This window comes from Elgaria multicarinata, chromosome 1 (genome assembly GCF_023053635.1).
Source record: "Elgaria multicarinata webbii isolate HBS135686 ecotype San Diego chromosome 1, rElgMul1.1.pri, whole genome shotgun sequence".
NCBI lineage: Eukaryota > Metazoa > Chordata > Lepidosauria > Squamata > Anguidae > Elgaria > Elgaria multicarinata.
The window spans coordinates 10,766,246-10,792,428 of NC_086171.1; the positions used below are offsets into that span (position 1 = coordinate 10,766,246).

At 50.3% G+C, this 26,183-nt stretch overlaps 2 protein-coding genes across 2 annotated transcripts; one reads left to right on the forward strand and one right to left on the reverse strand.

Annotated features, from left to right (window-relative positions):
- Window positions 1-1,539: 1,539 nt before the first annotated feature.
- DLX6 (distal-less homeobox 6) lies at window positions 1,540-7,480 on the forward strand. The gene is given in 8 exon segments (XM_063116959.1): window positions 1,540-2,110; window positions 3,887-3,892; window positions 4,347-4,442; window positions 4,445-4,465; window positions 4,468-4,532; window positions 6,952-7,037; window positions 7,039-7,093; window positions 7,095-7,480. Coding segments are annotated over 8 exon segments (1,008 nt in total). The 3' UTR covers window positions 7,203-7,480.
- A 13,281-nt stretch (window positions 7,481-20,761) lies between these two features.
- DLX5 (distal-less homeobox 5) lies at window positions 20,762-25,754 on the reverse strand. Its single transcript, XM_063117088.1, has 3 exons — window positions 25,243-25,754; window positions 23,062-23,246; window positions 20,762-21,345 (listed from the first exon to the last, which is right to left on the reverse strand). Exons 1-3 carry the CDS (start codon window positions 25,604-25,606, stop codon window positions 21,022-21,024), a joined length of 873 nt encoding a protein of 290 aa, XP_062973158.1. The 5' UTR covers window positions 25,607-25,754; the 3' UTR covers window positions 20,762-21,021.
- Between the last annotated feature and the right edge of the window lie 429 nt (window positions 25,755-26,183).

A 26,183-nucleotide genomic window follows, 5' to 3' on the forward strand; every position in this document is an offset into this window, starting at 1 on the left:
ACCGCATGTCTCATTTGCATATATTTGAAAGCATTACGGAGCTTGTTTTCAATAGGGGGTGGGGGGAGAAATGTATTACTGACAGATCTCGGAGGATTCGCCCTCGAGCAGGATGTTTATAAGCAGACAGTGGTGTATTGATCTAGGAGGATGCCCCGGCGTTCGAATTCTTTTTATTGAATCCTTCCCATGGGCACATGCTACGGTCTGGAAGTAGCTCATAGGAAAAATGCCTATGAACCTTGGGTTATCATCTACAAGTCATCTTTACCCAGGGGCAAGTGCGCTTATGCTTTGGCTCTGAACAGGACATCTGAAGGTTGTTGCGGATCCTAATGCACACGCATCTGAGTCTAAGGGTTTGTGAATAGAATGACACGCTGGAATCTGTCATGTCATCCATATTCTATCACGTCTTATGCAATCTTGAAATGAAAGAAGAAAAAGTGACTATTCGTGATATATGTAATTGAAGGGGTGCCTGGCTTTGCAAGAGAGGGTGCTGCTTCAGAGTGCACCTTTGTTGCGGTGTAGCACAACACACACACACACACAGAGAGAGAGAGCGCCCGCCTAGCTGGCTGGTTCTAGCTCCTCCAAGCTTTGAAGTTGTGCAGAAGGTGGGCTCGCGCAGACGCCAGTAGAACTGCCCGGGCTCGGTGACGTCAGGGGTTGAGTGACCAATGGGAAGCGCGCTGCCCTTTGAAGACAAACCATTCGACTTGTGGCGTTTTGGGGTGGTGTGTGTGAGAGAGAGAGAGAGAGAGAGTGAATGTGCGTGTGCTGTGTTCTCTCCCCCCCCCTTCCTCCTCCTCCTCCTCCTCTTGCCTCAGGCCTATGCAGAAGCTCAACTTGAAGAGATTCCACCTTAAAAACAAAAAACAAAAAAATCTCTGCTTTAAGCTCCACCAGTTTAAAAATAAAACACACACACACCTTCAACACCCCCCCCCACAACAACTCAAGGGCTAATAACAACCCCCAACCGAGCGAGAGAGAAAAGGGAGGGGTGGGAAAGAGAGAGAAGCCCCCAAGTTGCGAACGGAGGGGAAGGAGCGCGCGCTCGGAGGGGGGGGAACCCCAGGAAGGACGACGTCTGCTGCTCTTTTCTCGCTTCCTGGCCCCCTCCCCCTCCCCCTCCCCCTCCCCTTCCTCCTCCCGCTTCCCTTCCTTCCCTTCCCATTCCTTTCGCTCCGCTCTCCTCTCTCCCTCCCTCAGCTCCTCGCACACTCCTCCCCTCCACCCCTCCCTCAGTTAACAAGGCCCCTCTCCCCCTATTGCTCTCTCCTTTCTCCCACCTCACCCCCCTCCTCACTCACTCACTCACACACACACACACACACAGTCGCCCCTAAAAAAAAAACCGGGAATAAGAAAAGAGGGGGGGGGAGAAATAGCGCGCGCGCGAACGAGCGAGCGAGAGCCCCGTTGCTAATTCCCGCCCGGCGCAGGCTAATAGGCTCCCTCGAAGGTGGCGGGAGCGCGAGGGGGGCGACGAGCCGGCGGGCAGAGGCGCTCGTCGCTGGCTGCCCAACTTGGATGATGACCATGACTACGATGGCTGACGGGCTGGAAGCGCAGGACTCGTCCAAATCCGCCTTCATGGAGTTCGGGCAGCAGCAGCAGCAGCAGCAGCAGCAGCAGCAGCCGCCGCCGGCGCCGGCGCCTCAGCAGCCTCCTCAGCCGCCGCCGCCGCCGCCGCCGCCTCCAGTGGCACAGGCGCCCGGCGGCGGCTCCTCACACTCGGCGCAGCAGCAGCAGCAGCAGCAGCAGCAGCAGCAGAACTCGCCGGCGGCGGCCATGGCGGGCGCCCACTACCCGCTCCACTGCCTGCACTCGGCGGCGCCCGCCTCGCACTCGCACCCGCACCACCAGCACCCGCACCACCACCACCACCACCACCACCACCGCCGCGCCCTACCCGGCCGGCCCGCCGGCGCCAACTCCTACAGCCACCGCTCGCTCGCCGCCGCCGCCGCCGCCGCCGCCTACCCCTACGTGAGCCACTCGCAGCACAGCCCCTACCTCCAGTCCTACCACGGCGGCGGCGCGGGCGGCGGCGGCGGCGGCGGCGGCGGCGCGGGCAGCCAGACGCGGCCGGACGACGCAGGTGGGTGACACGGACACGCGCCACGGCCGCCGCCGCCGCCGCTGCCGCTGCCGCCGCGCAGGGCTCACGCCGAGGCCCCCCGCGCGCCCCCACCCCACCCCCCGAACGCGCCCCGTCTCGTCCCTTCCCTCCTGCCTCCCCTTTGTCTCGTTCTGTCTTTCCCTTCTCTCTCCCTCTCTCTCTCTCCCTCTCTCTCTCTCTCTCCCTCTCTCTTTGTCCCTTCCTCCTTCCCCTTTTCTTCTCTCTCTCTTCTGGCCTTCCTTCGCTTTCTTCTTTCCTCCTTCCATTTGTCTCTTTCTTTCGCTTTCTTGCCTCTCTCTCTTCCCTTCTTTCACTTCTTCCCCTTTCTCCTACCTCTCCGTGTCCTCCCTTCCTTCCGCCTCTTACCTAGCTTCTCTGCCTTCCTTCTTTCTGCACTCCCCCACCCCCCACCCCGCTTTCTCCTCATCCCTTTACACGTTTCCTTGGAAGTAAGTTCCCCGTAAATCTACCGGACGTTGCTTCCAAGTAAATCGGTTTCGGACCGAGATGCCTGGAGCGCCATCCAACCACCGCTCCCCACCCCCTTTCCTCCTCTGTGCGTCTGTTTGAAATGACATCTCCTCGCCCCGCCCGATCCCGGTGCATGTTTATTCGGAAAGTAACCCCCACTCTTCCCTCGGATCCATGGGGCTTACTCTCAAGTAAGGCTGCCTAGGACTTCCAGCCCTCTCCTGCTCCTTCCTTCCTTCCTTCCTTCCTTCCTTCCTTCCTTCCTTCCTTCGCGGCACCGGCGTGTCCCGGATCCTCAGTTCACGGACTTTCCGCCCGGATCCTTGCTCACACATGCCCAGGGCCTGGGCCGGCACCGAGGTGTGTGGGGATCCTCAGACGCGCGTTTTGTTTCGGGGACTGCGAGGCGTTTTCATTCGCTTGAGCGCTGTCAATGGACTGTGTGGATCGCAAGCCTGTGTGCTACAGAGTCAGACGCGCTAGCTAAGACCCCGTTGGCCTTCTGCAGTCCAGCAGTCCTGAGGAGCCGGAGTGTTTTGCTAAGGTGTTCGTTTGCGTAGCCCCTGATGCCCTCTCCGCGGGGCCTGCGCCTGCCTGCCTGCCTGCCCTGCAGGAAGAGCAAGCGGGCCGATTCCCTTCTGCCGCTGCACCAGCGGGCCACTGCAGCGCTTTGGGCACCAGGGCCAGGCTGCCCACGAGAAGGAATTCCTCAGCAGCCTAAGGCAGAAGGGCCCCGGCCGTCGCTCCTTTTGCTGCTTTACTCGCGATGATAAGAGGGAGTACAGACAAGATTAGCGCCTGAGGGAGAAAGGTCAGGCCTGCTGGTGGCTGTTGCGTCCTGTTCTACTGCCAGTACTAGAGAGAGGATGTGTCCCTTGCACAATTCCTCACAACTACTATGTAGAGGAAATACATGATAAATTCAGCCCATGTATCAATTGCTAATCCATCTATCTACTGGGCTATCGAAAGCAAATGTCTTAAGAAGCAAATGTCACCGAAGCAACAGGATGTGGCTATTTTAAATTAATTGTTACCTGTGCTTCATTGACTGGGGATATACGTCTGTCTGTCTAAACAGATCCCAGTGAACCTGCTGGCCTGTATTTATTTATTTATTGAGATAGATTTAGATTGAAGATTGATTAATATACAGGAGAGCAATTTCTATAGGAGATAAAGTATTTCTGTGATGTGTGTATAAAGACATCTATGTAAATATTAAAGGAGAAATTCAGAGAGTATATGATTGCCTTTGTGTATGGGAAGATAGTTACATATTAGATAGATGTAATCACCATGAACTAGTTTCCAGGTCTTCCATAAAATTTAATGAGTTGCATGGATTAGGGACTTGTGTTGTTCTCTCAAGTAGGAGTAATTTTTGGTTGGTCAAAGTATTGCTTGGCTGCAGTCTACTGGGGCATTATGAATTGCTAACGCACCATGCTGGCAAACCTGTCAGAAAAGCAAACATGACCCGTTTGCAGGTAGAACTAAATCTTCCATCGCAGAGGGCCGCTTCGGTGGCCTTTCTCACGTATTGCCCCCCACCTCCTTCCAATGCCTTTTAGTATTTTATGGAAGGGCATGGCAATAAATGGCTTTGTCGATAGATGCTGTTAAATTCCCCTCCCCTCCCCCAACTCGTAGAGCACCCAAAACAAAACTAGCGGTTTTCTTTTAGAAGGAACACACTCCCTTCCTTTCCAACATGCTTTTTCACGTTTTGATTGCAGATCAGCAAAAACCACAGTCATCGAAAATGGGGAGATCAGATTTAATGGGAAAGGGAAGAAGATTCGGAAGCCTCGAACCATTTACTCGAGTCTCCAGCTACAGGCTTAAACCATCGCTTCCAGCAGACCAGTACCTGGCGCTTCCGGAGAGAGCAGAGCTGGCGGCCTCGCTAGGACTACTCAGGACACAGGTAATTCCTGGTGATCCTAGATGAGACAAATGTCAGGGCAGCAGCACCACCCAACCCACAACCCCCCAAAACCCACCTCATGTCTTCCCTTGACGAAAGGCTAGAATAAATCTAGCACGTCTTTACAATAGGGCCAGTGAATTGCAAAAGCATATTCAAATGTCCAGAGTGAAATATCACTCGAACTCTTCTAAATATTTTTTCCTTTGCCATCCTATCTACCTGACGCATTTCGTGGTACATTTGAAAAGTTTGGGTCCACCATTTCCACAATGCGGCCATTTATCTATTTGTATAGTCAAAACATGAAGGCCAGAATAAGCACTGATAAGGGAAAGTTCAGAAAGAATTAGAAATAAAGAAAAAAGAAACAAAGAATGAAAGGAAAAAGGGGGCTGCTGCGAAGACAAACTCCCCATCCTGGTTTAATACAGTGGAAATATATTTAATATGGCACACAGCCGCTGGGCCCCAAGAAAGCACACCTACCTTAGTAATATTCAATAGTAAATTATCCTGGATGAGTAACTGGAATTCAGTGGGTGCCCTTAGGCGAAATGTACAAAAGGTGATGATAGAGCTGACGATCAAAGGGAAGCATGTACAAAATTAGAGCAAGTTAAGCCACAGTTAAATGTGGTTGGTGCGTTCTTGGTTTTCAGCAAATTTAAGCCTGAATGACACACGAAGTAATATTGACTTGGAAGAAAAGTAAAGCGATTAATTGGATTCGTGAAAGAAAGAAAAAAGGGTTTTTACAAAGTTATGGTGGCATTTATAGTATTTTGGATGGGGAGGGGAGGATAAACCCTGTGCATACATCAGTGGTTGCTGCCAATAATGTAAGGAAAAGAGAGAATACATATATGAATCGGGGATTTGGTGACTTATGGTGATAAGGCGACCTTGAAGTCAAGCAAAGGCCTGAAGCTGTATTTTATTAACCACACGTTAACATGTATAAATGAATATCTGAGTCTTTAGAGCACATAAAGCAGGGTAAGAGAACTAGACTTGCAGTACAAATGCCTATTTGAATGACATCCAATTCCACTACATCAGGGGTAAGAAACCTGGTGCCCTCCAGACGTTTAGGAATACAGTTCCCATTGATCCCAGCCACATGGCCAATACTTGGGTGATGATGGGAGTTGTAGTCCAACAACATCTGGCAGGCACCAGGTTGCTTCCCCCCTGTTCTACCTGATTGCAAAAGCTTTCTTCTTCAAAAGGTTTCCTTCTTCTAAAGTTTGGTCCAGTTTTTTAAGTGATTACCCCCACCTCCCAGTAATGTACAGATCATGGGTCTGCTCAGAGAAGCATTTCAAACTGCCCTTGCCTTTTCCCCCACACAAGAAAAGTGGGCTGCTGGAAGGGGGTCTCCTTATCGACTCATGTATTACGTCTTTATCAGCAGTGCTGGAATCCAACAAAATTGACATGTTTTGGATATATACCAATTTTAGAAGCCAGCTGCCAGTCAGTTTTGGAGCCTGATCTTAAGCTTGTTAAGTGGAAGTAGCTCCCCTTCCTACACTCATTTACTTGGAAGTAAGTCCAGCTGACCAGCAAAACCTCTGCCTGGTGCAGCACTTTTAGGATTGTACTTTTGTCCCATTGAGATTAATGACACCATGAACTTCAGCTTCAGGGCCTTAGCATGGGGTGCATCAGCATGGAGTCTAGAATCTTTGAGCTCCGTTTTAGAATGGTTCAATGAGCGGAAGGATTGGGAGATATCTCCAAACTACTTGAACAAGGTTGTGGACAATCTTTCAGTGTAATAATGCACTAAGGCCCTTTCTCTCTCCTTACCCCCTCCCTCCACATACATACCGATAATTATAAAACAGTAGTTGCATATTTATAATGATGCAGTATATTATAAGCTGATCCTTATCGTATCTGTGCTCGTACGCAAGGTACCTGCGTGCGTAGGTGCCTTCAATGGATGTGTGAAGCCTCAACGGGCAGAGGTGGAAGGTGTGCGTGGCAGCAGCCCCCACAGAAGGAAATGGCCTTTTTAAAAATGCAAAACGCAGTTGCCGAAGCACGTCCTAAATTGCAGGTGACTTAAACAATGGAAATGAAATAGAGAGGAGGAGGAGGAGGGCACGTCGGAGTTGCACCACAGGGCCATGTTGCACTACAGAGAGAGAGAGAGAGGACAGAACGCAGGCAAATAAGAAGGAAGTTGGGAAGATTTCAAAGGACTCCTCTCTCTCTCTCTCTCTCTCTCTCTCTCTCATCTCTCTCTCTCTCCTCTCTCGTCCTCTCTCTCCTCTCTCTCATCTCTCTCTCTCTCTCTCTCCTCTCTCTCTCATCTCCTCTCTCTCTCTCTCTCTCTCTCTCTCCCCCCCCCCCCCCCCGCCCTTAGCTGGCTCTACAGGCCTCTCATGTCTTCTGCTTTTGGTTGCAGGTGAAGATCTGGTTCCAGAACAAGCGCTCCAAGTTCAAGAAGCTGCTCAAGCAAGGCAGCAACCCCCACGAGAGCGACCCCCTGCCCGCAATGCAGCTCTGTCCCACGGTCTCCGGGCCTGCCTCCTGTCTGGGACGTTTCAGGCCTCTGCTAAAGGAGTCAACATGCCTCCCAACAGCTACATGGCTGGTTATTCTCACTGGTACTCTTCTCCACATCAAGACACAATGCAGAGACCACAAATGATGTGAACGGGCCAAGAGAAACAGCTAACTGGAGAAGCCGCGTCTCCAGCAGGGCTTCGCCAAGGAGGCCAGCTCGCGGGGCTCCGGGGTGGATGTGGAGGTGTGGCAAGCGAGACGGACTGGGGCGGGCCTGGCCTTTCCCTTTCCTTTAACCTCAGCGATTGATCTCGAGCAGAAAAGAGGCCATTTGCGTGGTGGCCCACGTCAGATGCTCCTCTTTGGGATGTTTCCATTGGGACTCGGAGGCACCAAACCTCTCTGGGAGTACAAGTCAAAGCAAAGCAAAAAAATAATAAAAATATTACAGACTCTTTTTCCCCCCACCAGTCCACGCAGCAACTTTAAAAAAGAATTTGTTTAATGAAAAAGAAGCTAACGAAGCGATCCTATTTTTATTCCATAAATCGAGAGTAAGATTGGGAAGGGAGCTGGGGTGGGGGTGGGGGTGCATTTTCTTTTCTTTTCTTTTAAAGGGAGAAGAAAACATCATTTGGAAAAAGAAGACAACGTGGAGGGTTAGGAATTTTTCTAAGCCAGTTAGAACACTTCCACGAAGCAAAAAACCCTGCATGCTTTCTCGAAGCAGAACTGACAGCGGCGAGGGCAAACCCACCCGTCTGTCTGCTTCTCTCTGTCTCTTTCTCTCTCTCCTCCACCTGAGTAAAAGCCACCTGTAGGGAACTAGGGCACCTGAAACTGACCAGACTCTCGTGCGCATGCCCCGTGTCAATGAATTGGAGCGGGGCACTTGCGCAGCCCTCCTAGGTTTCAGGGAGGCTGATGGAGAAACTTCCCCTGTGAATTATGTCCCAAGAGAAAGAGAACCAGGAAAGTAACCTTCTTAACCAAACAAAACCACACTCGATCCTAGGCAAAAATCCCGCTTCTCTCCCCACCCCCGCATGGTCTGCGACACGCTCTCGGTTTCTGAGCTACCGAGCAATCTTGTTGTACATATTGTTGAATTTTAGTTGTATATATACTTTGTATGTTTTGTCTCCTTTCATATATAGAGTAAAAGCCACAAAACGTCCAAGAGTCCTGCCTTTCTCTGTGTCTTGAAAATAGTCTTTCTTCCTCGCCCCCCCCCCCGCCCAAGTCTTAAAGAGAGAGGAGCGAGAGATTAAATACCCCAACCCTAAACGCGGTAGCTTGGTATTTGCTCATCTTGTCAGTAAGTGGTGCCTAGGATCGCAGCCTCACAGTACCAATGACTTCAGCAGGACCGCTCTAAAGTAATGTGTTCTGGATTATGCTGCCTACTAAAATCTAAGTAGAGGGAATATAGTCAAAAGGTTCATGTTAAGTTTTGGAAAAATGTGTGTGCGCACGTGTGTGCGTGCGTGCGTGTACACACCCATATTCATCTATATGTCCATGTAGCAGGTAGCAGTCAGTGATAGAAAGGTGAATATTATGTAACTCACTCACTCACGCATACCACTCATAAAATCGTATCTGTTTTGTGAGTGTCTACCTACCCAACCAGTAAAAAGTATATTTTCTAAGGAGACTGGTCTTGATCCACAACCTGGTGGATTTAAACCGTTTCGCATCACCTAAAGACAACTGCACTTGACTGGATCCTTTCTCCCTTATCTGCCCTGCAAAGCGAAGTCTTGATTTTGGAAAAAATATCGCTGGCATTTTCTTTCAGTCTCAACGTCAGTATCCTCGCCCGATCTCAGAGCCGCCACTGCTCCTTCTGGCTTGAAGCAGGTTCAGCAAAAAGCCTGAGAGGTCGCCTGCCTTTGTATGTGGGGTGGGTGTTGTCGATGTGTTTGATTACGCCCCCCCACCCCACCCGTTCCCCAAACGCCCAGAAGACGACTGGAGCTGCCTGACGTTCTCCAGGCTCTGCCAGCGCTGCCTGGTTCACACAATGCCGTGTCCAGGGCGAATGATATCCCTTCCTAGGCTGTGCAAAGGCGAGAAATCATAAAACATGAAAAGCCCCTTTCGTCACACAGCAGGATGCCCCATACTGCGAGAATTAATGGCTAGAGCCCTGGGCATCCTTCAAATTATGAACCTTGAAACCACTGAGCCATTTATCAGAAGTCAATGGAGATCCTCAGAGTGCTCCATATAATGACAGCTACATACAGTCGTGCAAAAGGACAGTCACTATAATTAGACACAAAAGCCAAGACTACTTACCAATATACCAGCGCCGGTTTTTTGTTGAGCAACTTCCACGCTCAGTCAGTCTTCGAATGGCTTAAAACCGATCAAGTCTTGTCATTTTCTACCATTCGCTTGTTACATAGGAGCGGGGGAAAAAATGTTTTCTTTTCTTTCTCTCCCCCCCTCCCCCATTCCTACTGTGAAACTTTGGGTTCAGCTCTCCCCAGGTTCAATTGTGAACAAAGCCCCCAGCTGCAGCGCCATCCAATTTGAAGCAGACATTGGGGACAATTTAAGGTTTTTATCCATAAGAAGTTTTTTTCCCCATTCTCTTAAATGCAGCCATAATTAGAGTAATTTTTCATGTAGCCCGCTGATTACAGCGTTTTTTACCGTCAAAGATAATTACCTGTAATTTTCTTCCACTTTTAATACTAAAAAGCCATCTTTATTTAGATTCAGGAACAGGAAAGGCGAAACAAAAGAGGGAAATTATTCTGTTATTCATACACAAATTGCAGAGACGTAGGACCTAAAATTGAAAATTAACCAAAATTATAATGCTAGGAAGAGTGGAAGAGGCTTCTGAGGTACAGCTGGTTGTGGGGTTCACTGAATTATTCAGATTCGTGTTAAGAGAGGGAAAGCTATCATACATTTAAAGCAAGAGTAGCCGTTCCTTTTGTGGAAGAGCCAGCTTATCCAGTCCCCAAAGATTTCCTGATGAAAGATAATCTCCCCCAAACCAGTGGAACCACAGGAAAATGGGGATACTAAAAGCGAAGCCACAATCCAGTCAGTAGGACTAAAGAGAGCCCAATTCTCAGCAAGCTTTCTAGAAGTGAGCGCCACTAAGAGGAACAGGCCTTACTGCTAAGTAAGTAAATGTGTCTCTAGGATCAGGGCGGGGGTGTGCACGGATGTAGGTCTCAACCTCCTGAAATGAGTGGTAAAACTCCTGTGAATTTTAATGATTGTTATATTTATTTTTTAAGCTTAAATCCGCTTAATTCTTAGACAGTTTTGTTTCGTTTCGGCTTAACTGGGTTCTGGAGTGGGCTGTTTCATCCATTCATCCTCATACATGCTAACCCCCACTCAAGAACAACCTTTCCCAAGCGCTCCTCTCCTCACTCCCCTCCACACACAGGCACAAGGCAGCAGAAACATCCAGGATGGCACATTCACCTTTTCTGGGTTACCCCAATTTCTCTGGAGCCTCGGTGGCTTTGTCTATTTGGCTTTGCCACCAACTTCCAGTTCTTGGATTGTATGGGTGGGAGTGGAAAGCGATGGGCAGTTGTATTTAACTTCTCCACCCAACCCCATTGTGCTGCTTTAAGTCTGTTTAGAAGTTAGCCGTGGAACTAAGATGTGTATACACACACACACACACACACACACACACACACACACACACACACACGCAGGTAAAAAAGGAAAGAGAAGAAATCTCCAGCAGTAGGTTTTTGCAGCAGCGAGGCTGGTGAACTTCACCACCAGAAAGCGTCACCTGAGGCCCGCTAATGGGGAGAGACAGAGACAGAACCCAGATCACGAAACAGCGTCATCTATAGATAGGACTTGGACAATCCTGCCATTCAACCAGAATGTAGGGCCCCTCGAAACCTGGGTTTTCTCTTAGCTGTTCATGACCAGCAACCTCTTTCTGTCACATAGAACATAATGCCTCCCCTCTTCCTCAAAACCCTTCGAAAATAATACCCAGTTCCCCCACTCAGGATTCTCATAGGGGTACCTGGAAAGGTGAGGGGGTGAGAGGGGGGACGCTGTTAGAAAGGGCGGGTGGGGGGAGCCCTTGCGGATCCGGATGGTTCCGAAGTAATCGGGACCTCAAAAAGTCACTCATCAAATCAGGCAGAAGTCAAGCGAGGGGGCGGGGGGGGATTCTGCAGCAGAACAGGAAGAGAAGCCCCCATAATCCAGCCAAGCCGAACAGATTTCGGCAGTCTGATTAGCAAATCCGGATTGAAATCTGTTGACAACCCCCACCCCCCTACCCCGATTCTCCGCCAGCTTTTTTAGAAGTGGTCTCCAACAGAAGATCGCGCGAACGCGGTGTGGAAAGGTTTGTCGCGGGGCCAGAGTAAAAGCAGCACGGACCTTTGGAAAGAGTGGGATGTATTTATTTCCCATCCAAATGCTTCGGATAGGAGAGCAAACACCGACAGAAAAAGTACAATTGGTATTTTCCCGCGTTACAAGTCAGTCCAAGGGGTGTCCTAGCTGACCATTTTGGAAGAAAAGGATGTCCGGACAGGCCTCCAACAGCTTGATCCGAAGTCAATTTAACTGGGAGAAAAACCAGTGGAGTTTGCAGCCCGATTCTAGGCATGCATGCTCCGAACTGCTCCATTGAACTTAGTGGATTTACTCCTAAGGAAGTATGCACACATAGCAACCATGCGTTGCAACCACAGGAAAGCTGCAACCCAGGCACACCCACCCACCCACTCGCACACTCCTCCACCCACCCACCCACGCCAGTTTACACAGTGGATTAGACCACTGAGAGGCAATCAGATGACTCAGGATTGGACCACCTCATAATACAGGTCTAGAATGTAAAACTCCGAGGAGAAACTGGAAGGAAGTGAAGTTACCTCTTAGAAATTCCTTCCGAAATGACATCTCATGGATGTTGACAACATAGCGAACCCCCCCCCGCCCGCGTTACCCGGTCCGTTTTGAGACAACCCTCCTCTCAATACCTCCCCCCCCCCCAGTCTTTCTGAGCCTCTGGGTGAGTCACCGAACATGAAAATGTCGGGGTAAACGGATGGCGAAAAGAGATGGGAATTTCGGGGCCACCCACCTAAAGCCCAGTGCGCCCAGAAGAAGGTTAGCAGGCAGGCAAACAAACAAAACACCCTTGGTCTAGTAAGGAAAAAAAGCCCGAGAAATCGTCAAGAGCAGGTTTTAAAGTAAATAAATAAAAAATAAAAGCAACTATCGTTAAATCGTGACGAGTTTCCAGCTGAAGGGCTATGCGGAAGTCGAGGGGGATTTAAAACAAAACAAAAAGGGGGGGGGGGGGGAAGCCAAACCAAACCAAAACTTACCCCCGTGCAAATCTGTTAAGCAGAGAAGAGGGTCTAAAGAAATTTTAGAGTGCAGAGAGCAGTAGAGAATATTTTTCTGAGTCCCAGGGCAGAAGCTCTGTCTCTATATTCTTGGTTGACTGAGCATATCCAGGTGTGAAATTGTTTGCACACCCCAGCACCTCTTATATTGCCAGCAAAATTAGCTGTTATTACTGTCACTGTTTAGTGATGGTTAGCTTGATAAAAAAAAAAACCGCTGTAATCAAGACCTGGCGCATCTTTGCAAATTACAGATAATTGTAAACGTCCAGATTATGATAATAGCATCCTAATCCAGCCTGCAATATAATTATTACAGAGTGTTACATCTGAAACTGTCCAGTAGGGCTAATTCGGCCATTATTTAGACCCCTTTTTTAATTATTTTTTTCACTCTTTCTCTCTCCCTCCCTCCTTCCTCCTCCTCCTCCATCACCACCACCACTCAATGAGTAAAATGTAATGTAGGGGCAGGGAAAGGGTAGAAAAAAAAAAGGAGCGATCAAAATAAGGGGGGGAATACAGAAGTGAAATGTGAACAGGAGCGATCAAATCAAAATCGGGAGGACAAAAAAAAATGGAAGGAAGGAAAGGGGGTATAAGAATGAAAAAATAAAGGAGTCTGGGTTGATTTGCGGTGTGGGTGTGGGTGTGTGGGGGGGAGATATGAAGAGCGAGAATTAAGAACAGAGCAAATCAGGGGAGAGTTACGTGTCCGCCAAAGCTCGGCGGCGAGCAGGGAGGCTTTGTTGTCGTGTATTCAAGAGTTGCTGCCACTGGCCCTGCTTTCTGGGCGCGTGCGCGTCAAACTCTCGTTCCGCGATCCGCTCATCCCTCGTTCGCTGCAGCAGCCGGAGATACCCAAGAAGGAGAAACAGGCCTCGGGCCCAGCTCCTCTCCACCCCCCACCCCCCCAGACGCTCCCCGCGGAAAGCCAGTGACCAAAGGAAGAGAGGCCATTGGCAAGCTCGGATTGAACCATAAACCGGTGGCTATTCTTAACCTTCACGGAGGAAAACCTAGCTGGGTCATTCTAGACTCCGGGCTACACCATTTATGAACGCCAGCCCTCGCTTTGGCTCGCCACGGGTATTACTTCGTTCATCTCCAAACTCTGTAAATCAACCTTGCTGAGTTTGTTCGCTCTTCCCTCTCCCTCTCCCTCTCCCTCTCCCTCTCTCTCCCGGGCTCCCTAGATTTCTGCCTTTGGAGTCCTGCTGTAAGGACACCGCTCAGATCAAGGCTCTATCCAACCCAGCATCTTGTCTCCAACAGCGGACAGCCAAAGGCTTCTGGGGAAATCCACAAGCGAGGCACTTTGTTTATTAAATTAATAATACTCCCTCAACTGGGAGAGGCTCTCCGGGAGGTTCACCGTTATCAAAACAAATAAACAACCCCCAAACAACAGTAAAATGCATGAAGGTAACAATCCCCCTCCCCCACAGCTGTTTGGCTCCAGCACCTGTACTTCAGAGGTAGTCTCTCTAAAATAGAGATCTCAGCTAGCTGTCCTAGTTTGCCATAAATTCCAACGGACCTTCCCCGTTGCTTTCAATTATAACCAGATCCTAATCACATTGAATGGTGTGAGCCATCCGTTTCAAAAGCGCTTATTTCCAAGACAGCATGCCTAGCTGGGTCTGAAGCTTACTCCCAAGTACTGTGAGCCTCGGAAGTTGTACTCTTCATTAAAAAAAGTGGGGCGCATATTTATTTGAACAGCAGTATCTAATATTGTCCTTGATTATGCTGTTATTCTTACAAAGCCAAATAGAATTTCCTTGAGATCTGCCTCTACCTACCAAAGACTCGGGTTTGCCTCCCCCTTTCTTTCGAAGTCTCCTGTTGGACAAGCCCTTGGGAACCCGAAAGGCAATTAGCCGGGCAAGGTCTTAATTGCAATCAATTAAACAAAGCAGCCCGTGGAAGATTAACGCTCTCATCTATTGTCTCTGATGTTTAGTAAATGATTCACAATGCAAGGATTTACTTCGGCTGTTGGAACCATCAAAGGAGGTACTTGAGATATAAACCACTCGCCCACTGATACATATTCACTCACTCACTCACACACACCACAGCGATCCTAACCCACGTCTACATGGAAACAGCTTGATTTAAATCAAGGGCACTATTATTTGTACGTTGGACATAAGGGTGACAGTCTCGCATCTTGTTCCTAAACGCACTACTAGGAAGTCAAGTTATGATCTATTCAGCTGCCCTGCGCAGCGTTACTAGGAAGTAAATACCATTGAAATCAGGAGGAATAAGTCTGTATCACGAAGTGGGTTGGTGGCATTATCTGAACAGCAACATTCTTGAAAGGAAGCCGCTGGATAGGGACCTGCATTTTAGGCAGAGAGTCGCTGTTTTCTCCTCCACCCACAACTTGCTTTCAAAGTTTGTTTTGGACTGTAGTGCCCCCCTCCGCCCCCCCCCCCCGCCGCCAAATGTAGAGAAAACGCTAGCACGGGGTGAGGGAATCCTATGGCCCTCCAGATGTCGTTGGAATACAAGTCTCATCAGCCCCAGTCACGATGGCCAATGGTAGTCTAGCAACACCTGGAGAACCGCCCCTGCACTACCAGCTTCTTCGATCTTTTATGCGCCTGGCCTCCAAAGGCCAGGTTGGCGGCCTGCTTTCCTCCTTCCAGGCCTTTTTGGAGTTGCCTTGCACCGGGAGGGGCTTGTTCTGAGAAGGTTTTATGTTAAGAGTTGAGAGGGAAGCGAATCACGTGGAAGGAGCATATCCACTGGAGGAGACCCCCCCTCCCCAATATCCTATGCACGTCTACTCAGAAGCAAGACGTGCTGAATTCAGTAAATCTTGCTCCCCAGTAAGGATATCCTGGGCTGCAGCTAAACGGCGTCAGAAACTGAAGCGCAGCAGTGCCGCTGGATGGAGGCCGGAGCTGGTTTTCCGGGTGATTACACCGTTGCCTTTTCCTCCTCGCCTCCCCTCTTGCACCGATCAGGTTCAGGAGAGTGAAGGTTTTGTTTGGTTTTGTTTTTGTTTTAAAGAAACAGCCGACCCATCAGAGAGCCCGTATTGCAGACCACGAAGCTTGCAAACTGGCAGGCCGCAGCCGGCGCTTTTGCGCAGAGAAGGCATGAAAGGTTTCGGGCTCGTTAAGGTGTTTTCATTTGGTTAAACGGCCGTCGCGCCTGGCATTTGGTGGTTTGCTATAAAAGCTCGCTTCGGGATGCCGATCGGACTGAAGAAGACGTGTATAGGCTGAAGCAGATGGTCAATGTCTTAAAATAATAAAACAAACTCATTGATCTGTAACGCGAGAGAATTTCTGAAAACACACACGCAGGGGCCTCCATCTTCATTGTTCAGGAATGACCTATAAAGCAGGTTATTGCACGAATCCAGGTTCTGCAATTATGGCTGCCTACGGAGAGGGCTTCTCCACCACCATCATCTCGCTCACTTTGGTGAATTTGCCAAAGTGCAATAACAACCTATCATTCTACATACCAGCCCCCTCAATGGCAACCCCCCCCGCCTTGTGGAGGAGGGGAGGGGATGTGAGCGATTCTTTCATCTATGTGCCCACAGTCCTGGGCCGCACAAATGTCCAGGCAACGACGAGCAGCGCCGGTGATTTGTGTGTGTGTGTGTGTGTGTGTGTGTGTGTTGATTGTCTGTGCTTCCAACGTTGCAGAGGTCTGTTGCAGAGGGAGGAAGAGGTCCCCAGCGAGCAGTACTCCAAAACCTCAATGCAGGGAAAACGGGCTTATTGGTGTCCAACCATTGCTGTTGGTGGTGCTGCTTGTTAAAGAAGCAAGTCCACATTGACAACTCAATTCAGCGTAGCTTTAGCGGCGGTCCCGGATGAAACTGCAAACTGCGTGTTTTTCTGGCTGTGTATACGGGAAGCAGTCGTCCCCCTCCCCAAATTAAAGGAATATTGAGCTCGACGGGGGGGGAATTTACATGGGATCTAATTAGGATCTACCATGGCGAGGAGGAGGAGGAAGCGCTGGAGGGAGGGAGGGAGGGAGGGAGAAAAGGTTACACAAAAGCCAAGAAAGAACTGAAAAGGAGAATCACAGGAGCTCTGTAACCGGTGCTGTCGGGGGAGATGCGGCAGAAGAGGCGATCGCACAGAACAAGGGCAAAGCTGGGGTGTCTTTGTACATGCAAGCGATTGTGCTTACGTGTGTGTTTGTGTGTGTGAGTGAGAGACAGAGAAGAGATTAACTCTACAGCAACGAACCCCAACCTGGCGTCCTCCAGATGTGTTGGACTACAACCCCCATAATCCTGAGGATCCTCCTGGGGATGATAGGTGTTGGCGGGACCAACACATCTGGAGACGCCAGGGTGGTTTTTTTTGGTGGTGGTGGTGGGGAAGGCGGCTCCCCATGTTCCAGAGGTGAAATTATTTTGTCCTGCAACTTGAACGCCCCTCCCCCACCCCGCTTGATTCCTTGAAGGCCACCGCGGAGGGAAAGTGGTTCCCGGATCCAAGCACTCAGTCTCTCGGGCTGCGTGGGGGTGGGGGGGATGCCGAGAGCGCGCGTGACCTCGCCTCGCCTCGGCCTTGCCAAGCGAGAGCGCGGCGGCGGCGGCGGCGGCGGCGAGCAGGGTGGATGATGCGCCTGTGGGTGGCTGGGTGGGTGAAGTCCTGGGTGGAGCCCGAGCCCAGAAGAACCAGATCAAGGCAGGCGAAGCTTGCGGGCTGCGCGCTCTCTCCGGTCTGTGTCCCTCTCGCAGGGCCTTGTGGTTCAGCCCTGGAGCCATTCGGCACCCACAGGAATGCGTCTCCTCTCGGATCTCCACATCGCGGCCACCCCCCTCGCCCGCCCCCTGCGCTGCCCCATCGGCTCTTAGAAAGGGCGGCGAGAAGGGAAGGGCGGCGGCGCACTCTTTGCAAGGTTAAGCAGTGGGGGCTGGTGGCTCCGATTTAAGTGGGGGCGGTGAACCAGTTCTGGGTTTCAGCCCGAACCAGTCCGAACTGTAAAGGAACTATCCATGGTGCCGGACCGTATCCCAAAAATGGGTTCAGCACCTTGTATGGCTTCTTGAGAGTTCTGACTGGTTCTAGCTGAAACCCGGAGCAGATTCACCATCCCACCAACATCGGAAGCCCCTGAGGTTAAGTCTACCTAGCACAGTTGATTATATCTTTTTGCTAGGGAAGACCCAACCTCCCTCCCCACCCCAAGAAAAACATTGCCATCCTCTGCAATATATAACGTAATATACGCGTCAGGGCACCACGCAGCATATTTCCTTTATCGGAACAATAAACTAGGGGGGAATCGGCACAGAGACTCTGCTAGACAAGGCAGGACTTGTGGGAGACTTCAGTTTCTTCTAGGACCTCCCCCCCCATCCAATTTAATGATCACGTTGTCTGCCGTCAGGGAAAAGACAAAATCATGCGGGCTAGCGCCATTCTTAGATAGGAGAAGGGGGCGGAGCAGAAATCAAATCCCAGAGAAAGAGCTGTCAGGCCTCAAATCGACCGGCATAGTGCATGATGGTCTGGTTGGGGGAGCTTCTCCCTTGAATCACAAACTGGACAATTCCACACAAACATAAGCAAGCATCGAGGGCAAAAAAGAACAGACCGCCCCGCCCCCCCCCAAAGGGGGGTATTTTAATCACGTTATAAAAATCGTTACACCCTACCCACAAGGCACGCCTACATTTTTCGAAAGATTCTCACCCCCCCACACACACCTCCACCCCCATCCTCTGGGTATCACACAATCAGGTTATAATACAATCGAGCAAAGTACATTGAGCAAAGACACATGCGGAGCGGAGGAGAGGGTCGTTCCAAAGGAATTCTTCTACTGGAAGACAGAAAGAAAAAAGAAGAAGAACAAGAAGAAAGAATGCCAAGCCATTCGAAGGGTTATTTTAATGGAAAGCAGGCCACAGAACAGGCCAGGTTGAACAATTTTAGAAACAGGGGGAATCCCCTAATGCTTAACAGGCTGCAGAAGATATACCTGTTCGATATACCTGCAGAAGATATACCTGTTCGGCTAAATACCCACAGCAAGAACAACAAAAAGAGTGCGTGCGTGAACCATGCACATCGAAGGAGACCTGGGGGTGGGGGGAGGTGAGAACAATGGAGTCAGACATCCTGTGCATGGCTTCCTCCATTTACACGTACACACACACACACACACACACACACACACCAGGAAAATTCCAAAAGAGCAAAGATCTTCTTCTATTTTTACACATTTTTTTTTTTAAAAAATCAAATCATCAAATACTGTTCACCCAAACCTGTTACAAAACAACCAGGCTTCGTTCCTCTTAATTAGAACGAAAGAAAAGACACAAAAGATGACAGGGGAAAAGAAAGAAAGAAAGAAATGGGGAGGGAGGAATAAAGGGCGAGAGATTAGAGACAGGTAAATTTGCTCGCGGCTATCAAACGTGCCGTTTCAGGTTTTGCCTCCAAACCCTGAAACATCTCTTACTGAACTCCCTTAGATGACAAAATGTAATTTTTATGGGTTTAAAAAACGAAAACAAAAAACTCCCCCCTAATCCTCTGTGGTTGTTGTTGTTGTTGTTGTTGTTGTTGTTGTTGTTGTTGTTTAAAACCCCCCCACAAAAACCAAAACCAAAACCAACCCCCTGTCACATGTATTGCTGCTATTTTACCTCGAGAGTTACGGCACGGAGGTTTCGGAGGAACACGAAGACAGGCGAAATGCAAATACAACACCCACACCCGCACACCCACACCCACACACACACACCAGTCGTTTTTCTAACGTGGAACCTTTCTAAATACGCTCTTCCAAAAGGAGCTGGATGAACCCAATCGTGATTACAAGAAAGCCTAATCAAGTTGAGCGAAGGGGCGGGGGAGGGGGGGTGAGAAGGGGAAAAGAGAAGAGGGGGGGCTTCTTTGTGTGCAGCACCATCTAAGGCTCGCGTTCTGGGGGGAAAAAACCTCGCCATCTTCTTTAGGCGGATTCCCTACGCTTCCTGCTCCCCACCCCACCCCACCCCACCCCACCCCGGCGTGCTCCGGGATGCGCCGCGTACATGGCCTCAGGCGAACCCTCTCGCTCGCCACGTGCCCTCCCCCACTGCGCCCTCCCCACCCCCAGCAGAGAGCCAATGATGGCTCGTCCAGAATTTAATTCTGGTGGTATTGTGGGTGGGGTGGGGTGAGGGTGGAAGAAAAGGAGGCTTTCAATCAGGTGGCGGAGATAAAAACAACGATCGCTTAATAAAAGCCCCCCCCCCCTTTGTAGCTCCCCTTTGTTTTCAACCCAGGGCAGGGAGAGGAAAAGGCTCGCTCTATGCGCAGCCGCCTTCTAAGCATCTATTTTTGGGGTGTGGGTCTGCTCCTTTCGGAGGAAATGTCACTGGCATCCTGGATTCCTCCCCGAGAATTGCTATTATCGTAGGCTCAGGAGGGCATAAAGAAACACAAGAGACACAGGGAGAGATCCCTCTGCTCTTACCCAGGGGCAGATTTGTGTGCTGTTGTTGTCTTTCTTTCCTCCACATTTCCCCCTCCCCCACCCCCGTATCCCTTAAGGTCATTTTCCTTGGAAAGTTGCTCGCCTTGGTAAAGGCCTTACTGAAAACAGTCCACTGCCTTTAGCTAGGACGGGCGCTTTAACAAGAAGCGGTGCCTCCACCCAGCCCCATCTTTCACAGACCCCCCCTTCCTCGAGCCTGCATCAGCCCCTAATAGGCTTTCCCAGCCGATATGCGAACTTTTGCGTTGAGGGGGTGGGGGCGATACATTATAGACCTTTCCCCCCAAGGAAGTGTGCAATAGGGCTGCAGTCCCAAACAAGCCCTGGTGGCCTTAAGTAATTTCAGTGAAGGATCATCGGAGGAGCCCCCCCACCTTTTAGATTGTAAAGTGCACTGCATCACTTACTTCAGAATGGGGCAAGTCACCCCCGATGCGTTTAGGGCCCCTTCCTGATCAGTCTGCTGAGGAGCCCCTCGACATGGGCCCCACAGTCCTCCCTGACGGTACCACTGAAAATAACAAATCGAGAAGCGGGGCGGGGGGAGGAAAAGCAGCAGGAGTTATCCCTCCCCCCTCCCCATCTAATCCCCCTTTTGAGAAACACGTCTTTCTTTCTTTCTTTTTTTTTCTTTTCCTGTTCTCACGGTGGAAATAATTTTATTTATTCAGAATATACAGTTTAATTCCTCTATCTACACGTATGTACAGGGTTAAAATGACATTGAAAAAAAGTCTCTGGAAAAAAGTTGAGGTCATAAGATTTCAAGGCACCTTTGAAAGTGTCCACAGTTGCTGGGGGACGGGGGGGGGGAGGGGAGAGAGAGGAAGCAACAGCCTCCCCCTCCCAAATCAACAATAACCCCAAAGTCCGTCTGCTTTTTTCTTTCTTTTTTAAAAAAGAAAAAACGAAGGGGGATTTCCTTTGAAATGCAATAAGTTACATGCACAAGGTTTATACATTTCATCCTGTATAGTTTTCTTTCCCATAAAAATAAAAAAGCAACCAAAAAGTCCCCCATATGATTTTCCCCCCTTTATGAACAAAACGCCAGAGTCCAAAAAAAAAGAGATGTTTGTTTGTTTGTTTTAAAAGGCAACCCTATTCTAGTAGATTGTCCCGGAAGCCAAAGCCAAAGGATGCTGTAGCGAAGCGTGTTGCAAGTGGCCGCTGAGAGAGTTACCGCCCGAATACCAGGAAGGGGAGTTCTCCAGATAGGCGGAGGCGGGGGATGGATTGGAGTTTGCCCCATGAGCGTGGGGGTGATGGCTGAGAGACCTGGCGGTGCCCTGCGGTTCCCACACCGCGGGAGACTGCGGGGAGTTGCAAGCCATGGGGTCGCTGGCGCTCGGGCTGTGCTCCGGTGGCATCTCGCCGTTTTTCATGATCTTCTTGATCTTGGATCTTTTGTTCTGAAACCAGATTTTCACCTAAATGGAGGAGGTGGAGGAGGAGGAGGAAGGAGATGATGTTATGGAGGATAAGAAAGGACTTCATCAACTAGCTTGGTAAATAATAATAATAATAATAATAATAATAATAATAATAATAATAATAATAATAACAATTTGCAGATCTAAACACATTTTCCTCGCCTGAGTTCAGTCTAACATGCGTATCTTCTCAGAAGTTCAGCGAGGTTTACTTCCAGGAAAGTTTGCAGGAGATTGCCAGCCTCACTTCCGAAGTAAATGGGCTTAGGATCTCAACCCCTACCACATCCAATGTTAGTCCTACTTAGAGTAGACCCATCGAAATGAATTGGAGTTAAGTTAAACTAAGATTGGATGGAATTCGTTGGCTACAACCCCACGATTCTACGCAAATCCCCTGCATGCAAGTCCAACTGCGGCCAATAAGGTTTTACTCCCAAGTAAATGATTTCTGTGGAAATAATTTGGACTTTCTTTCGAGTAAGGCTGCAACCTTAAACACACTTAACCTTGAGGGAAACTCCACTGAACGCAAGGAGACTTACATCAGCGTGGACATACAATTGCACAATCGATGTGTTTCGAGGGTAAAAGCAGGGATATAGAATTAAGCTCCGAGGATTATAATGGCACTCAATAAGTGCTCCCGAGCACACATACACGGGAGTTTCAAGCCTCCCGACGACCAGTGATCTCCCGCAATGGCCCAACTATTTCCAGCTGCCACCTTGCTACCCTGCTAGATCTTGCGTCTTTTGGGCCACCAGATATTCGAAGGGCAGAATCAGGGCCGCCATCGTGCTAAAACACCGCCATTCCCATTCTACTTATTTATTTTTGCACAGGAGGCCTGACTTTTGCACCCTGCGGTAGCTGCCAAGAAAGAAAAACCAGCCGGAACAGAGGCGTAAAACCGAGAGCCGCGCAAGCGTCACCGTTTGAGTCCATCTCTCAGCGGAAAGCAGCGCACTTTATGGAGTGGGCGGGTGTCCTTTTGTGCTAAACAACAGTAGCCCCCAGTCGAGTCCCGGCATCGTTCTCTCTGACCAGCACCGCCTCCCGGGTCCCACCTGTACCCTACAAGCTCAGAACGCAGAAGATCCACCCACGTGCAGTCGCTTTCCCCTCCTTCCTCCTTTGTGCGACGAGGTCGAAAAGCCTGAAGGCAGACTTAGAAACAAAACAAAACCCTGCCCTTGGTAAACACATTTGGAATTAAGCCGGAGCGCCCTCGGCTCCTTATCTACGCGGGAGGAAGGGGCACGACGAGGCAGACTTTCAAATTCTCGCCCCGATCCTAAGTATGTTCCCCATCCCCCACGGCCACCCCACCCACCCCCTCCATCCCAAGGAGATCTGGTTGATTTCAACGGACCCTGCTTTGAAATCGTAAGCCTGGAAGCTACATTCGTCTGCAATCTTACCGAGGGAAGAACTAAATGGAAAAACAAGACAAGACAAAACACGAACTATAAACCCCTTCCTCGTGGGTTCTTCTGGCCTTAAGAAACACAAAAGGGGAAGGAAAGAAAGAACCCGATTTCTAAAAGAATCAGAGAAATAAACAAGCCGCTTTAGGAGCAGAATTTAGGCCTTTACAGTAAGGGGGGACGGAAAACGACCCGGAGGCGTTTCCACCCGGCGCTTAGACGACGCAGAGGCTGCGTTTCACTTTGCCAGGGCGGCGGATGGATCCTCAGGCCGCGGCCTTACCTGTGTCTGTGTCAGGCCTAAAGACGCAGCCAGCTCGGCCCTTTCAGGTAGGGCTAAGTACTGGGTTTTCTGGAACCTCCTCTGTAAAGCCGCCAGCTGAAAACTGGAGTAAATAGTCCTTGGTTTGCGAACTTTCTTTGGTTTGCCGTTCACCATCCTCACCTCCGGCTCAGCCACTTCTTTTTCTGAATAATTTCGGACCGGGGAAGGGGGGGGGGGGAGAAAAAGAAAAGAAAAAGAAAGAAGTTTAGAAGGGAGAGGAAGAAGACGCCAGCCTCGAATGCAGGAACCCCAACCAGGTGGATAAGGCCAGGGTCTAACCCGCTGACCGCGACGTGGCAGCAGCCAAGTTTACAAACAAACGCGCAATGTTTGGTCTGCGGAGACCCTGGAAAATGGGGAGGGAGAGGAGAGGGGGAAATTGACAAGCCAGAAACCGTGATCTTGTCAATTTCTTACCAAGGGAAGGAAGACGCTGGGGGTTGGGAACTGAAGCCGTATCTTGCTTCCTACCGAAACAGGACTGTCTGTTTTTGTCCCACAGGGTCTTTTATTTGGCAAATGGTTTTAGTCAAAGAGAGAGGAGACGACAATGGGGACCCAGGTTAGTTTTAAAAGTGTCATCTTCGCGTAATTAAAAACAATACCGCAGTGCCCGGTTGCTCCCAGCCACAATCCAGCGTCTATGGCTTTTTCATCCACACAGACAGACACGCACCCTCCCCCCCTCTTTCTCTCTCTCGGTTTGCATTGGAGTTTCGTTAATCCAGCACAACTCAGGCTTCATAGGCTGGGTTAAAGGCATTTTTGAGGTTTGGAGAGTTCAAAGTCTCCCCCCCCCCACGCCCAAGAAAACGGTTCCCCTCCATTTCAGCCGAAAGTAGCCAAATCCGGCCCAGACAGTGAGGCGATTATACAGAATAATCTCGCCGCCGATCGGTCGCGGGTGGGGGAGGGGGAAGGAAGGGAAAGAGCGGCAGAGATGCTTCTGGTTGCTTTACAAATACTTAACGCGCCATTGCCGTTTGTCTTCTCTTTTGAGGAGAAAGCGACAAACAACCTATTTCAAGAAATAAAGAGTAAGAAGATCCGGTCTTGTGAGGGAAAGCAAAATTGTGTTCGCGCGTTTGTGTGTGCGTGTTTGTGCATGTTTGTGCACGTACACACACACACACACACACACACACACACCATAGTATATAGTATGTATTATATATAGCATATATAATAAAGACAAATCTTCAAAACTGGAGAAATAGAAATAAAAACGTGTTAGGTACTGACGACTTGATGGGCTGCGTTCAGCACAAACTACTCCGGGGTCGCATCCGACTGGCAACAAGCGTGTGTCACAAAGGCAGTGCGTGTGTAGGGGGGAAGAACTGAGCTGCCTCCGGTATAGCGCTGCTTTTTCCTGAGTTTGGTTCCTGAGAGGGAGCCACAAGGAAACAGCTTAACCGCGCTTCTCTGTGTGTGGGATTAGTACTTCATCCCAATGTAGAAGTTAATATTAGCACAGTTCTCTAGTGGAGGGTTTGGGGGGAGGGGGGGAAGAGAGAAGGCATGAGAGCGAGTCCTCCCCTCCCCTCCCCGCGTTCTCCCCCCAAAACTCGGCCTGTCCTCACGGAGGGAATTAGAAAAACACCACGACATTTTCCAGTCCTTTGCAATTACAGTTTCGTGTGTGTGTGTGTGCGCGCGCGCGCGCGTGTGTACGTATCTGGCGAATATCTATCATCTCCCCCATTTACTTACTTTTTAAAATAATAATAATATTGCTGCAGCACCGGGAGGAGGCACCCCAGAGGTGCTCCTCTTTCCATATTCCTAATTTGCTGCCTTCCAATCCGGAGCGAGGGACAACAAAGAATTCGGATCGAATTCTCTTCCTTTCTTTTGTCTCTCTCTCGCCCTCTCGATTCGCTTGGGAACGAGGAGTTTGCGACGTCGCAGTCGGAACATTCTTCGCCACCCAGAACTCCGTATTAATCACGGGGGGTGGGGGTGGGGGCGTTGAACGCGCGCCCCAGGAAGGGGCCGCGCCGGGGGTGTTTGAAACCGCATCCCTACTAGAAGGATCCACGGTGATCCAAGCCCCCCCCCATTATGCGCTTCCACACCTCCACGCGCGCTCGCGTCCCGGACCCGCTGCCACGCAGGCTGCCCCTGCCCGCCTCTCACCTGGCTGGCTGGCTGCGCTGGGCGCTCTGTTGTAAGCCCCGCTGTACTGGTGATAAGGGCTGGCATAGCCGTAGTCGGCGTAGGCTTTGGCAGGGTAGCTCGCCGCCGTCCCGTTCATGCCCTGGTACTGGTACTGGTACGGGTGGAGCGTCTTGCCGTAGGACGCCGAAGAAGGCGAGCAATAGCCGTGCGGGGCTCCTCCGGGCGAGCTGTAGTAGTCGGGGTCCGTCGCCGAGGACTCGGGCAGAGTGGGCGACTCCTGGGGCGGGTGATGCATGGTGGCGGCCGCTGCAGCCGCCTGAAAAGGAGCCTGGAACTCGCCGGATCGGATGGCTGGGACTCTTCTGTCAAACACCCCTGTCATGCTTGGGAGGCAGGCAGGCGGGCGGGCGGGCGGGCGAGCGAGCGGCTCGGTCTTCTAGGCAGCCATGGCGGGGGGAGGGAGCGAGGGAGGAGGAGGAGGAGGAGGAAGAGGAGGCGGCGGCGGCTGGGAGCTCGCTGGGGCTGGTTATGGCTCTGGCAGACTGCTAGCAGGGAGCGTAGAGGCTTGGTTAAATCCTTAATTGCGCTCTTACGCACAGCGGGGTGGATCGGGTTCCATTGGCCGAGCAATGAGGAGCAGCGACACCCTAACTCGTCCAACTAGTTTAGCACAACAAAGCTCTCTGGGCGCTCTCTCTCTCTCTCTCTCTCTCTCTCTCTCTCTCTTTTAAGTTCCATTCAAGCTCCCTTAAAAAAAAAAAGAAAGGAAGGAAAGAAAGAAAGAAAGAAAGAAAGAGGAATACGACCAGCACCATTATCTCGGGGTTCTCTCTCCTCCAGCCAGTGAGGGAAGGGGGGGGGGGAGGGTAGTGAACAAAAACCTGTCCAGTTTTTTGTGCACTACCCAGAAAATAATAATAATAATAATAATAATAATAATAATAATAATAATAATAATA

What these genes read in the sequence shown, in the direction of transcription:
- DLX5 (XM_063117088.1), bottom strand. Translation starts at nt 25,606, where the DNA reads ATGACAGGGGTGTTTGACAGAAGAGTCCCAGCCATCCGATCCGGCGAG. An exon ending in CAGCGCAGCCAGCCAGCCAG is followed by an intron (nt 23,247 to 25,242) that starts GTGAGAGGCGGG and finishes GAAATTATTCAG; the next exon opens with AAAAAGAAGTGGCTGAGCCG. An exon ending in TAGGCCTGACACAGACACAG is followed by an intron (nt 21,346 to 23,061) that starts GTAAGGCCGCGG and finishes TCCTCCATTTAG; the next exon opens with GTGAAAATCTGGTTTCAGAA.